This window comes from Quercus suber, unplaced genomic scaffold (genome assembly GCF_002906115.3).
Source record: "Quercus suber isolate HL8 unplaced genomic scaffold, Cork oak 2.0 scaffold_485, whole genome shotgun sequence".
Taxonomy (NCBI): domain Eukaryota; kingdom Viridiplantae; phylum Streptophyta; class Magnoliopsida; order Fagales; family Fagaceae; genus Quercus; species Quercus suber.
Genome location: NW_027069935.1, coordinates 138018 through 153561, shown reverse-complemented (window position 1 = coordinate 153561; position 15544 = coordinate 138018). Strand labels below are relative to the sequence as shown.

General features: G+C 32.5%; 1 protein-coding gene and 1 long non-coding RNA gene across 3 annotated transcripts; both read right to left on the bottom strand.

Annotated features, from left to right (window-relative positions):
- Positions 1-4073: 4073 nt before the first annotated feature.
- Positions 4074-14395, bottom strand: LOC111986910 (phospholipid scramblase family protein C343.06c; the record flags this gene model as incomplete). 2 transcript variants are annotated; one of them, XM_065762996.1, is given in 10 exon segments in its annotated part: positions 4074-4158; positions 5409-5470; positions 5579-5635; positions 5751-5816; positions 11362-11406; positions 11535-11576; positions 12183-12269; positions 12650-13279; positions 13385-13438; positions 14259-14395. In XM_065762996.1, coding segments are annotated over 8 exon segments (1053 nt in total), but the record flags the coding sequence as incomplete, so codon positions are not given.
- LOC136063091 (uncharacterized) lies at positions 8953-10076 on the bottom strand. Its single transcript, XR_010624800.1, has 3 exons — positions 9975-10076; positions 9779-9885; positions 8953-9419 (listed from the first exon to the last, which is right to left on the bottom strand). It is a non-coding gene; the product is annotated as an uncharacterized LOC136063091 (long non-coding RNA).
- Positions 14396-15544: the final 1149 nt, after the last annotated feature.

The window sequence follows — 15544 nt, the reverse complement described above, 5'->3', positions numbered from 1 at the left end:
TTTTTTTTTTGGGGAAGTACTTTTTTTTTTTTTTTTGGGAACCATTTAGGGAAGTATGCTGGGTTACTTTAAAGAAAAGAAAGAAAAAAAAAATGTCAAAAAAAATCTCCTCTCAAAGTCATGATTTTTTAAAATCTCAAACAAAAATAATTGAATTTAAACAAAGTGATAAACATCAATTCATTATTGATAAATGTGTGGACATTTTTTCCTTCAAGGGCAAGGGTTAGACCATGTTGGAACCTAGGCAAATTTGTTGTCCTACATGGGAAAGAAATGCTTCCTCTTCATGCCATATAAGAGATGACCAAGTGGATGAATAGTACTACTAGTTTGGTTAACTTATTTTGTTAGGGTTAATATTTCTCTCTAGAGTTATAAATCTTCTTCTCTTGTCCTTTTTAATTTTTTTATTTTATTTTATTTATGGCTGTGTTTGTTCTATTCATCAAATCTTTCATCTTTTTCTCTGTCAATGAATAAGTTTCCCAATCCATATATCGAATTTTAATGGACGATTCGTGACTCATTTGATTATGAATTGTTGAATTTTTTTCTTTTTGAGTTTCACTCAATTCATATATTTCTATTTTTTTCAATCCAAATAATAATAATAGATTTATTTTTGAGAATTCTTTTCTTATTTTTTTTAGAAATATAATGACTTTGGTGACCCATTTTTTTGTTTCTTTTGCTACATTTAGAAAAAAATTTTGTTCTTTCTTTTAAAACTTTTATAACTAGAAAGCACTTTTGTTTCAATTTGAAATTAACCAAACTAGTGGTATTCTTCATCCACTTGGTCATCTCTTATATGGCATGAAGAGGAAGCATTTCTTTCCCATGTGGGATAACAAATTTGCCTAGGTTCCAACATAGTCTAACCCCTGGCCTTGAAGCAAAAAATGTCCCCACAATAAACTTCTCAGATTCAAATCCTTTAAAAAGAGTTTGTATTTGAGTGAAAAGTTTGAAAATATCCACACACAAAAGGAAAAGATAAGGAAAAAAGAAAAAGAAAAAAAGAAAGAAATCTGATACACGTATATAAGTATATTTTATATTTGAATTCGGTTACTTCTTGGTCCTTCCTTCCTTTCTCTTTTTTTTTTTTTTTTTTTTTTTTTTTTTTTTTTGTTTTTTGTTTTTTGTTTTTTAAGCTCAAATACTCTTAATGGTTTAGTTACTCTCTCTTTTATTTTTTAATTTTTTTTTAGGGAAGTATGTTGGGTTACTTTAAAGAAAAGAAAGAAAATAATTCTCCTCTCAAAATCACGATTTAAAAAAAAAAATCTTAAACAAAAAATAATTGAATTTAAAACAAAGTGATAAACATCAATTCGTTATTGATAAACTTCTCATACTCAAATCTTTAAAAGAGTTTGTGTTTGAGTGAAAAGTTTGAAAATATCCACACACAAAAGGAAAAGATTAGCCAAAAAAAAAAAAAAAACCCTGATACACGTAGATGCAAATGACAAAGGTATACAACAAACACTCAAATAGAGTTTTATGCCAGAGTGATTCCTTTTGGGCTTTATTTTACGTATAGACAACTTCAAAAAAAAAAAAAAAAAGAGTTTGTATGAGTTAAAACTTAAAACTAAAAAGTTTGAAAATATCCACACAAAAAAAAGAAGGAAAAGATAAGGAAAAAAAAAGAAAAGAAAAGGAAAAACAGATACATGTTGGTGCAAAGGAATAAAAAAGAAGAAGGAAAATATAAGGAAAAAAGATTTTGAGGCACGTGACATTGAAGTCAATCACAGGTAATAAGTAATAGTCAAATACCATTGAATCCCTATAAAAATCTCATTCACCCATAGGTAAGCACACCTCAAATTTTAAATCATTGGTAGCCATGGAAGGTAAGAACTCAAACAATAGTCAATGATGAAGAAAAGAAAGAATAACTTGCAATTTAGATTAGAGATGCAGAAGATAGAGCTTGAAAAGCCATTTGAATTGTGTAAATTATGATGAATTGTTTAGAACCCAAATCTGGAAATAGAAGAAGAAGAAAGAAGAGGATGAGACTAAATCTATGTAATTTGAAGAAGAATGATAGTAGATGTTATTGGGTTGTAAACTGGCAAAGCGTACGTGTGTTTGTGGGTTATTAAAGTAAAAAAGTTTTATTTTACATATTTATCTCTGTTAGTTGAAAACTTGTACGTGAATGGTATAAGGGTATTTTAGAATTATGAAAATGAGGAATCCAAATATGGGAAGCCCTTTAAATGGTAGTATAGATATAGGAATTCAAACACAAACAAAACTTGAGAATAAAAATATATCTTTGACTCCCACATAAAACTAAACTATTCTTTTTCTCATCAAATCCTAAATTTTAACCTCTTTTATCTCTCCCTTTTCTTTTTTTTTTTAAATTGATGTTTCTTTAAAATTTCAATTCTGACTTATTTTTAAATCTCTCCTATTTGAAAAGTATATTTTCTATTTGAATTCGGTTACTTCTTGGTCCTTCCTTTCTTTTCGTTTTTGTTTTTGTTGTTGTTGTTGTTGTTGTTGTTTTTTTTTTTTTTTTTTTTTTTTTTTTTTTTTTTTAAACTCAAATACTCTTAATTGTTGGGTAAACTTTTTTTTTTTTTTTTTGGGGGGGGGAAGTACGTTTTTTTTTTTTGGAACCATTAGGGAAGTATGTTAGGTTACTTTAAAGAAAAGAAAGAAAAAAAGTCCCAAAAAAAAAAAAAAAATCTCCTCTCAAAATCACGATTTTTTTAAATCTCAAACAAAAATAATTGAATTTAAACAAAGTGATAAACATCAAGTCGTTATTAATAAACTTTTCAAATTCAAATCCTTTAAAAAGAGTTTGTGTTTGAGTGAAAAGTTTGAAAATATCCACACCAAAAGGAAAAGATAAACAAAAAAAGAAAGAAAGAAATTTGATACACGTAGATAAGTATATATTCTATTTAAATTCGATTACTTCTTGGTCCTTCCTTTCTTTTCTATTTTGTTTTTTTTTTTTTTTTTTTAAACTCAAATACTCTTATGTGGCATTTGGTATAGGGTAATGTTTTAGGATTCCTAAGAATGTTTAAAAATTTTCATGTTTGGTTGCAAATCATGCTAGGGAATTATATGCCAGGGGAATCTGGATTCCCCTCTTAAACCCCTCTTAGTAGGAGTTGATTTCCTTTAAAACAGGTGAGAATCCAGATTCCCAAGTGTGGGGCCCGTGGGCCCGTGGGCCTGATAGTCTCAGCCCATTGTGTAGTAGGCCCAAGACCCGCGCCGAAGAAGGATGACCATTCAAGGCTGAATTAGGGAGAGATTCTTTTTTGGACCCACGCCGAGGACCTCTTCGTCCTCGGCATACTAAGGATAATTTTGGGAAGGGACAAGCCCAGAGCAAGCTGTCACCTCCACACTTAATGCATTCACCTAACCCCTCTGGCCGCATTAATGGGGATGCAACCCCTTAGCAGGGCGACGTTGATCAGTGTGAACCACTTGAGTGTTGATAAGGCCTCTGATATGACGGACGGTTAGAAGAAAGGTGAATGGATGATCAACAGATGGAAGAACGAGATAGGACAATGAAGACTATATAAAGAGGAGTGAGTAAAGTTAGAGGGGGGGGGGGGGAAAAAGAAAGAATAAAATGAGCTCCTCGGCCATGGGCCAAGGAGCACTCCCAGGTTCCCTTGAAGCAACCATAAATATTGGTGTACACAGTAAATTTGTTAACAATTAATATCTTGGATAATTTTCTAGGCATATCTACAATCTAAAACATCAATAATGAATACAAACTTCTACAAGGACTTATAGGTACAGACTATATATAATTCAAAAAGTTTTGAGTCAGCAAGTCCATAGCGGATTGGTTGACTAATAGAATATGAAGTTTAATCAAAACCTTGGTTCACAAAAGAGAATAAAACTTAAGCATTAGACCATGAATCAAGTAAAATCCAAAACTTAGTTTTGAAAGAAGAGAACAAATTGTGCATTAGAATCAACTACATAGCTCATATAATATCTTCGTAAAGCAGAAAAGAAACAACCTCAAAGCCAAAGCCCCTCCAATCACGATCAATCTCAGCAAGCACTTTTCCATCAATATCTTTTAAAGTAAATGTCCAATTCCAGAAGCCAGGGTTTTCAACAACCGCAAACTGCTTATTCCTACAAATCAAATGACCTTAGGCTTGGAGGCATAAGATAGAAACAAAACAAAGTCCAATAACAGAAGTTACAAGTGTAGACTGCAATGACATCTAGCTCAAATGGAACCTCCCCCCCTTTTAAGAGCAAGATGGAGGGTGAATCATGAGTTTAAGATCCATTGGGTACATGTGTAATTACCAATAAAAAAACTGACTGAACAAAAAAAAAATGTGACCTCAAGATGTGAGATTACATCATTAATACATTACTGAAACAGAGATAATACAAGGGAACATGTTTACCCTGTAGAAGCATGTTGGTGCATACATACCCATAATCTCTTTTAATTAATAACTAATCACACAGGTGGCTATTATATGTTCATAACTAGGACGGCACATATAATATACAAGTGTAGAAAAATCAAGAATTGGTCAAATATTTGTCAACCATTCCTCCCCAGACCCCCACTTCCCCCTCAAAAAAAAAAAAAAAAAAAAAAAAAAAAAAAACAACTTCAACAACAACAGGAGTGTTTAGCAACTAGGTCAAAATTCTTTTAAAGTTCATATTTGTAGAACCAAAATGAAGAAGATGAAATTCCTCCTAATCTTATATTTGCCTATAGAAGTAACTAGCCATTGCTTTGGTAGCTACAAGTTAACATCACAGTTTTGAAAGACTACTGCTTCCCTCAAGTCAAGGCAGCTATAAAATGGCATTTTAAAAGATGTTGATCAAATATATGTACAAATATCACAAAATTTCTTCATAATGGCATTTTAACACGTTCCCACTCTAGACAAGCTACTACACACATATTCTGGAAATACAGAAATAATGAAATTCCATGGTCAAACTACCCAAAAATAGAATACTCCAATGATATCTAAAAAGTGCCAAAATATATTATTCCAATTGTAGGTAAATGGTCCAGGAAGTACGAAATATAGCTTGTTATAGTAGTTATTAGAAGATTGATACACTAAAATCATCAACCCACAATATCGGAATGTACTGAATTCTGCCATTCATGGACAACAAAGCAGATACTTAATAAGCTAATTCACCTAAAATCATTTCCTGAGCCAGATGATCCACATTCCACAACCATCTATCTTGTATCTCTACTTTAAGTATCTTTTACAATGAAAGAAAGCACCTTAAATTAAACCTCTGGCTCCAAACTTCAATTGCAATGAAATATAAAGGCACCAACCTTAAATGAATAAAGAAATTTGCGAAGTAATTCAGAAAATAGTATTTACCCCAGGTACAAGTCATATATCCTCCTCCACAAATGCCATCGTCTGTGAACCACACCAATTTCCTAGATAGGAGCAGATTTTTGAAATCAGCAACAGTCAGATTGGCTTCACCATGCTAAAAACTATGTATAGTTGCAATAAAAAACAGCATAAATGTCTAGCTGACATACCTTACCATCAATCTCTGCATATATTGAGCTGGTAATCCACCAAAAAGGCCTACGAACCTGAACATGGTAAAAATAAAAAAAGTTCAAGCGTAACCAGAAACATATTCAAACCATAAGAATCTAAAAGCCTGATATGGTTCCAAAAGAATAATAAATCGCAGAGAAATCTCACCCTAAAGAGCTCATTTCCCATGCCATCAGTTATATATGCAACAAAAGGGCGCCTTGTTCGTAGCAACTGCAAGAAAGGAAAACAAGTATTGACAAGGAAAGATTCTAAAAGATAAAATCAAATATCACAAGCAAGTAAGAAAATTAAACTAGTATTCCAAAACCCAAACACAGAATAGCTTTAAAGAACATCATGCATGTACTCTGTTATTCTTTTTTATTTATAGGTACTCTACTCTATTATTCATATTTAATTAATTTCCAGCATCAGTTAAAGGAAAGCCAAAGGAGTGTCAATGGTGCCAGCATGTTAACACAAAAAAGAGTTCTCTGTACTTGTCTACCCATGTCCCAAGTCAGGTGAAAGTGAACAATTCTGATTACAGTTATCTAAAACAGCATGACATAAAATTTTTCTAAATGCTGAACCTTTTTGTGCTGGGCTTTTTTCAGGTTATAAAAAAGTTGTTTTTTTGCTCACTTAGGCTCCTCCAGCACCATCACTCTCTTTTCTGTCACTACTGGACCTTCACTGACTGCCATGGTCACCACCAAAACTAACTTCTCCAATTCCACTTACAAGAAGCTCAACAAACTTTACTTATTATGCCACCACTATATTGCAACCACCAAGCCTCTTGCCACCTTTATTGCACTTGCATGACTATCAGTGCTACTGCTGCAGTCTTTACCATTTGTTACTAGGCAAACCGACCCACCACCACTCACCATTTTTTTTTCCACCACCACCAATGAATCTGAGTTAGGCAGTAATGCATCTTGTTTTTCTTTATCGATGCATTACTTGACTTTCCAAAACATTTCTTTATCAGTCACCAAAAACATTATTATTTCAGGAAAACATAAAGAGATATTGTTTTGTTTCCTTTTCCTAAAAGGTCCATCCTTGTTAATGCACAGTACGCCCATCCCATTAGAGGAACTCAAACCTGACCCCAAATTCAAAACACCCAAGCCAAGCCCCCAAATAAAAGTCCTAAAACAAACAATTCCCACCCCCCCCCCCCCCCCAAAAAAAAANCCAATTGTAAATAGTTCTAAGTATTTCTTTTATAAAATGAGAGAGTTCATGCTTGGTGAACGACGGTCAGCGCCTAAACCTTCAATCCATTCTCTGCAAATTTATTGTCTGTGGCTTGTTGGGCTGAAAATCCAAATTGGGTCCCCACACCAAGCTTAAAGGAAATTGTATTTTTTATAAATTGACAATTTTAACCCCTTTTTTTTAAATGACTTGGTAGTTCACATTCAAATTTAAGAATAGAATGGGAAAAATAAATAATTTATTTAAGATTCTTAGGAATAAACCAAACATAAGAATAGCTACATTCTTAGGAATGTGATCTCTAAAAATCACATTCCTAAGAATCTGGATGCCAGGAGTAATGTGGATTCCCCCGTACCAAATGCCACATTAGTTGTTCGGTTACTTCTTCATTTTTTTTTTTTTTTTTTTTTAGGGAAGTATGTTGGGTTACTTTAAAGAAAAGAAAGAAAAAAAAAATTATCCTCTGGAAATCACAATTTTTTTAAAAAATCTCAAACAAAAATAATTGAATTTAAAACAAAGTGATAAACATCAATTCATTATTGATAAACTTCTCAGATTCAAATCTTTAAAAAGAGTTTGTGTTTGAATGAAAAGTTTGAAAATATCCACACACAAAAGGAAAAGATAAGCAAAAAAAAAAAAAAACTGATACGCAGATGCAAACGACAAAGGTATACAACAAACACTCAAATAGAGTTTTATGCCAGAGTGATTCCTTTTGGGCTTAATTATACGTATAGACAACTTCAAAAAAAAAGAGTTTGTGTGAGTTAAAACTTAAAACTAAAAAGTTTGAAGATATCCATACACACAAAAAAGAAGAAGGAAAAGATAAGGAAAAAAAGAAAAGAAAAAGAAAAACAGATACATGTTGGTGCAAAGGAACAACAAAGAAGAAGGAAAATATAAGGAAAAAAAAGATTTTGAGGCACGTGATATTAAAGTCAATCACAGGTAATAAGCAATAGTCAAATACCATTGAATCCCTATAAAAATCTCATTCACCCACAGGTAAGTGCACCTCAAATTCTAAATCATTGGTAGCCATGGAAGATAAGAACTCAAACAATAGTCAATGATGAAGAAAAGAAAGAATAACTTGCAATTTAGATCAGAGATGCAGAAGATAGAGCTTGAACAGCCATTTGAATTTTGTAAATTATGCTGAATTGTTTAGAACCCAAATCTAGAAATAGAAGAAGAAGAAAGAAGAGGATGAGACTGAATTTGTGTAATTTGAAGAAGAATGAGAGTAGATATTATTGGGCTGTAAACTAGCAAAGCGTAAGTTGATTTGTGGGTTATTAAAGTAAAATAGTTTTATTTTACATATTTATCCCTATTAGTTGAAAACTTGTAAGTGAATGGTATAAGAATATTTTAGAACCATGAAAATGAGGAATTCAAACAAGAGAAACTCCTTATATAGTAGTATAAATATGTGTATAAAACTAGCTACCCACCAATATATGTCTTTTATTTGTTAGTAGGGTAGTTATATATTGGTATCTTTATTTATTTATTTATTTTTAATAAACAGTCATATATTGAAATTTGATACCGGTAGTATCATTTTATACTAAATACTTTCTAACAAGTTTCTTTTTTAGAAAATTTAGTTAATACTAACAATTTAACAATTATGAAACAACCAAAGAAAAAAAAAATCATGAAAATTGTTGTATTTTTTTTTGTTGAAAAAATAATAATGATGAACTAAAATTTGCAATATAAAAATATGATAACTAGCCAATAAATAATAGCTATCTAAATATATATATATATATAAACAAAAAGAAACCTACCGAAGAATAAGATAAAAGTAGCTGATTCAGTAAAAAAAAATACTACTCAGTTTACACTTCACAGTACACTCCTATACAAACAAGGACATGTTTTCCTTTCTTTTAAATAGAGCACCAAAAAAAAGAAAAAAAAATGTAGAGCACCAAAAGTGGATAAAATAAAAAGTAGCATCCAAAAGTATTCCTTTTCGTTTTTATAGAACTAACGTTACAACACGACGATTTTACATTATTGAAATCTTGCATGCCGTGAATAAAGTAAAACTTGAATAAAAACACAAATAATTGAATTGAAATGGTCACATTCCTCAAAGAAGGCAAACACCTTTTCTAACCAAATACCAACTTTCTCATACCCAAAACATAGACATCTTCTTTTTCATTATTTGGTCATGCTACAATTCCTGAGTATTATCCTATTACTGTATATGCATAAATTACTGTAAAACACTGGAACCAGGTCTTGACAAATAATACATTCTCTCAGTGATAAACAGTCATTTTGATATCTCAAATTAATAATGGTGTCAGCAACAGTAACAAGCACATATAAAGGGAGCAATAGAAGAAAGTCATTTGGTAAAAACATACTCAAAAAAGGGTGAGAGTTACAAATTCAGATTGTAGGGTGGGGTAAGGAAACAAGAAAACAGATCAATAGACCACTTTCTGGGCTATTATTGCTTGGCTCACTGCTATCCCTCCCAAATTGCAAACATAGAATATAACCACATAGGTTAAGGACTATATTGCAAACCAAAACTACTCCCCAACTGCAACAAAAGGTAATGCCCTGATGACAAAAGAAAAGCAAGGGCAAAATCAGCACTAATTTCAACTCTCTCTATCAATGTTGATGAGCAACTAGGGCCTAAAAATTAACATTTTTAGTACTGAGAAAACTTCCAACATAAAGTGATTAAATTCATGGCTTCACCCACCACCCCATAATTATGGAGGGTGGAAGTGCCATCTTATCCAAATGCTATTAAAATTGCATTTTTAAGATAAAAGATATAGCTGTTTAAGGAAACAAACACCACAAACTTTTGAAAATGGTGTGAACATGAGTACTGGTTGAGGTGATCAATATGATCTGAATCATAGATTCTATTGCAGTTGTGAAAATTTTAGCACTGAGAACAAGCTTACCAGCCACCGTGTCTTGAGAAATAGTCATTATCCAGAGATATTGCAAGAGCAACAGCTACAGCTCTCTCTGACAGAGTCAGTGGACGGGCAACTTCCAACTCTTGTATCTGCCAGCAAAGAAAGCACATACAAGATTAGAGAAATCAATAAAATCATTAAAAGAAAATAATTCCTTTTTTGTTTCCTAATGTGGTACCATTGTAGCAGGGCCAGTCTTGGAGCCAGGATCAGAACTCCCAAATCGGATCACATACTGACCAGCATCAGTAAAGATCTGCATTTCATCAAATTATAGTTTAAAATTAAATTTCCATACCCGTAGCTAGTTCCTTTGGCAACCAAAATAAATCTAATAACTCAAAAAAAAAATACAAATGCAAATGATCCTTCACAAAAGACATAATATAACCCAGATGGCTAGATAGACAACTGTCAATGATAGAAAACAACATGGTCTAAGCCCACTCTGGTTTAAAGATCAGTAACACCTTAATTACACCGTTACTTGATTATGTATAACACCTTAATTACACCATTACTTGATTAGATGTTTCAAAACAAGGTTAATTATTCATTTTGTAAGGAAATGCATACAAAATAACAATAGAAGGCTGATAAATTAATTATTGAAAATTTTTAAACGAATAATTAAAAGTAAGGGCCATCAAGAACTCTACATATAAAGGGTACATACAGCCCTATGCTTTCTAAGGTAAAACATAAAACTTGTACATGTTAACAACACTCCTTTCTTTAAAAATTATTTCCAAAATTGAAATCATTCTTGCCCTCAGAACCAGCTCATTATGCTCTATGTGATCTACATAAGGATTAAGGAAACTCCCATTGTACTACAATTTCAAGCACGTGCTATCAACAGTGGTTTGCCCCCCCCCCCCCCCCCCCCCAAAAAAAAAGAAAGAAAAGAAAAAAAGAAAAGCGAAAATGATAAACAACACCAATTAAAACTAAAGCATTATAGTCTTAAAAAGCATAGATGCCAAACCTATAAACAGAGGGAAAACACCCATAAAAAAATGGGGGTGGGTCTCTATGATGTTTGTGGGTGGATCACTGATGCAGAACGTGCTTGCAAAATAAGAAATAAAAGGAGAAAACAGAAAACCCAAGTATTGCAATGCTCAAAACTATTGCTAGGGCCTCTTTTTAATAGGCTTCAAGGAGCAAAACAATCCACAAAATCCTCAACAATATTAAAGACCAAATTCAAAATTCAAATGTGAGATCAGGCATCTCGTCTCAAATAAGTAAAAAGTCTGAGATAATAAAATTAACAATGTCTTAGTCCACATGATGAGATTGACATGGAAAAATACAAGGAAATCATCTTCCATGAAACATGTACACTTTCTGTTTTATTATGATATGATATTGAACTTTATTGATTTTCATGTTGTTTTTAAAGGATGACATTAGAATCTTAACACACTATAGCATTTTAGTTAATAAGAAGTTGACACCAAATGTATTATATATATTATGCACACAACAAAATGTTTAAAAATGAAGAGTGTAGCGGTAAAATCTACAGGCTGCAAAACAACAGAGTATCAGGAATATACCTGTCTGGCAAGGAGATTGCTCTGCTCACGAATAAAACCTACAGGCTGCCAAACAACAGTGTATCAGGAATTGGGAAATCATTCAAAGGGTAAAATAATAAGCCCATTTTTTTGAAAGATAATTGTGTGTGGAAAACTTTAGGATAATGAAAGGAGTTAGATTGATTACTCACTGACTGGGGGTAGCACACATCTACAATTGCATACCGGTTTTCCTACAGTTCCACCAAAGAGAATTGAGAGTAAAGAATCTAAAGATACAACTAAACAAGGAAAATAAACGTAAGAAGAAGAAAATGAAAAATTAAATGCTCAAAAGAGACAGAGGAAATAGGTTCTGCTATCAGAATGCAACAGTATGAGTGGATCTTGTCAGACCCATACCTATGTAAGACTTAAGGCCAACTATATAAGCACTAGGGGACCATCAAAGAAAAGCCAAATATGCAAGCTAATAAGTTGATCAACCACAATATAAGTAGATATTGATCTTAAAACAGAAGATGAAATTAAATAAATCATAGCACAGATAATTTTAATAATAATTTTTTTATTCCCCAGTTAGAAGCTGTAGGGAACTACTCAGAGGAGTTAATCTGATGCTCTACTAAAAAATATCAATATTCTTATCATTGACGCTTCAATCTAGTGCTTCATTTTAAAGCCAAAGGCAAAACAAATAAATCAATTAATAAAGAAGTAATATTTTGGCATCCTAAAAGTATCATACACAGTATTTAAAAGATATGGGTTACTACATGTGCTCCTAAATCAGCATCAAGATGAACAAGAAAAAGATAATGATAGGGAAAATGAATTACCTGCTCAAAACCAAGCATAAGATTTGCCCACTCTATATCCCTAGTAATCAACAAATTGGACCTAGCAAGAAGGAGTGCAACCTGGGCCTAAGTAAATCACAAAATACCAAGTGAGCATTATCCATATGTTACAGACAGTGGGTGAAAAAGATTAACTTTTAACATTAAGATCTTGGAAATAACTTCAAGGCAACCTCAACCATTCTCATGTTTTTTCTCCCTTTGTTCTAACAGGGATTTCTCTAACCTAATTTCTTACTTCACACATGCACAACCAGAATTTCAAGTTTCACAAAAATAGCAATAGTAAAATAGCAGCAAAAGCACAATGAGCAAGCTGAAGTATTTGTTAGAGATAATGACAGATGGAGCTACTGAACAAACATTGAAAAACAACTTAAATCATAATAGACCTACAGGCTAATTCTAAAAATAACAAATTGACAGCAATACTAAACCCAACTCACCTCCTCTGGAGATTCTGGCTCCAGAAAAGCTGAGTCAGATTGGCTCAGAGGTGGTTGATTCAAAACTGGTTTACCCTTGTCCAAAAAATCCTGTTCTGCAAGAGGTGCCCCCGAATACCATCTTCCATATTGACGTTGGTTTTCATATGCTGTACCCGGAAATTTTTCATACTTAACCAATTTCCGCCTTCTTTTTCCCCTAGAATTTTTCATTTTCCTATCTGCAACCCAAAGCTGTACAAGAAAATCTCTGTCCAAGTGATTATCATTTTCAATGCTGTATCCATACTTACGAGACACAGCTATCTTTCTGTGTGTCAACCAAGGGGCATTTCCTTCTAAACCACAAGGTAGCTTAAATCTCCAAACAAGATTTCTCGCCAGGACCAGCCTTTCTTGAAAACCTATAGCTGTACCCCACAAACCATCTTGTGACAATGATCTTGCTGGAAATGTCCCACTTTGAGATTGCGGGTACTGAAGGACTCGAACCTTCTCCGAGTTAAAAGCACCATTTTGATTTTGATTTGTGGTATGATACAATGATTCACTCCTTCCGACAGTTTTATTGGTGCTGGCAAGGCAACGCCAACCCTTTGTCCAATTCATCAAGTAAAACTCTCACAGTGCCTGCAGAAATTCAATTTGCTAACTGCTAAAACTCCATGTGTTGCAGGAGGAAGAATGAAAATGCACAGATTTTTAATATAAGGAATAAATAAACAAGACATATACCAGCTCAAAAAAAAATCTGGTGAAGATTTGATTTTAAGTTGTTGGGGATTCCACCTACATATTTCACAGTTTTCTCACATTAATAGTAAAGAAAAGATAACAAACTAAAAGAACTTCAAAGTGGGATTTTCGACCGATATAAACAAATGGAATTAATATTACAAAAGAGCAAACCATCTCCAACCAATCAAAAATCATGATACACAGATGTAAACAAAATCATATCCCCACATCATCCAAATGCGTATGGATTCCGCGTTTCACAAGCTATATCATACATGAGCTTCTACTAACTTAAAAATTGAGCACATTCCCATTTCCCAGTACCAAAAATCACTCCCAATTTCACCACCACCAATAAAGAACATCAAAATTCCACAACATAAGAATAAGATACAGAACCAAAACACTTTTTTTCCCAGTACCTACGTAATGATTGTGGTATTTGAGTTATTTGTGAATCAGTGCTTGTGCAAATGAGCTTTTATCATTCTCTACTAATCCTATCAAAATTAATCACGCAACCCAGAATTACATTAATCTTATCTTTCACCAGCAGCCAAACACAGCATAGCAGTTCAAACTTTTTTTTTATTTGACTTTTTCTTTACCGGTTTGTTTTCTCGGCGACCAAACATACGTTAAAACAAAAACGACAACGTCAGATATCGAAGTCACGAAATTATTTAAAAAAAAAAAAATCAAACCAAACGGGTAATCAATCATATGACTCTATCACCTGCTAGTTACTATATATATACTTTTTTTATTGGAACAGAAAATTTAAAAATTGTTTCCAGAAAACACATTTTTGTTTTTGTTTTTGCTTTCAAATGTGAGAGAGAGAGAGAGAGAGATAATATTAATAACTCACCAGTGAGTGAGCACCGAGCTGAAGTGACCAGTCTTTCTTGAACCCTCTATTTCCTCGATCGCTTTCAAAATCAAAACTCTCTCTCTCTCTCTCTCTCTCTCTTTATTTTAAGCTTTGGAGAGGCTAATTGGGTTGTGCTACCAGACAAACTATCCGACCCGGCCCATTTTTCTGGTTTATGATAGGTAAGAGCAATTGCATTAAAGCGAAAAATTATTTTGCAAAATTGAGTAAATATAGAAATGTGTTAAGTTTTTATAGTTTTTATATCTTATTATTTACTTGTTATTCTATATTTTTATATTAACCCACACATCACTATAGCACATTTCTCTCTCAAAAAAAGTATGACCATTAGAGAAAATAATAAAAAATAAATGAAGAATGAATATTTTATTAAAATATATTGTAGAATAGATAGTCTGATGTGAGGGTTTGGAAAAATTAGTTGTGTAAAATAGAAAAAGTAAAATCTTATTATAAAATATATGGAAAAGTTTACATAAACTGATACGAATGCTCAATAGTGATGATTGAGATTGGTTTGTTTGATTATTTTTAATATAATATTTCTTTATAAATATTAAATAGTGACCACCAGAAGCAATATCAATGCAATACAAAGACCCTTATCTACATGGGCTGATCTTTATGCTTACATCTCCACCGTCATGCAAAACATGTGTAAGCCTAATATCATCTTCCCTTCAAAGATTGGGGGGTGTTTGGTAAAGAAGTTTGAGTAATGTTGTTTAGGTGTTTTTGATATACGTATCGGTGAAAAAGTATGTAAAAAAGTGTGTAAGTGTGTTTAAAATGCTCGAAAGTGTGTTTGAACTTACCTACCAAACACCCCTGATTTTATGAACGAAATTACTTTGTTTAACAGTTTGGGCTTTGCAACCCATAATATCTTTATACAATTTGGGTTTTACGACTCACGAGTCACGATTACTTTAGATCTTTTTTATAACAAGTTAAATTGCATCAGTCTGTGCAAAATTTCTTATCTATTTTAACATAAGAAACCACTTTTTCTATTTTACATAACCACTTATCCAAAACTCTCATGCCAATTTATCTATTATACACACTCTTTTCTTTAAATAATCATTTTATATTCTTTTTTTATTATTTCAACAACCTAATCAAACCCACTTTCTCTCTTTTCTTTTCTGAACACTATTCTCTCTTTCTCTCACATGGTGAATTTTCTTTCTTTTTTTTCTTCTCTCTCTCATCTTTCTTCACTGGTCAAGTTTTCTTCTTTCACCCCTTTCTTCACC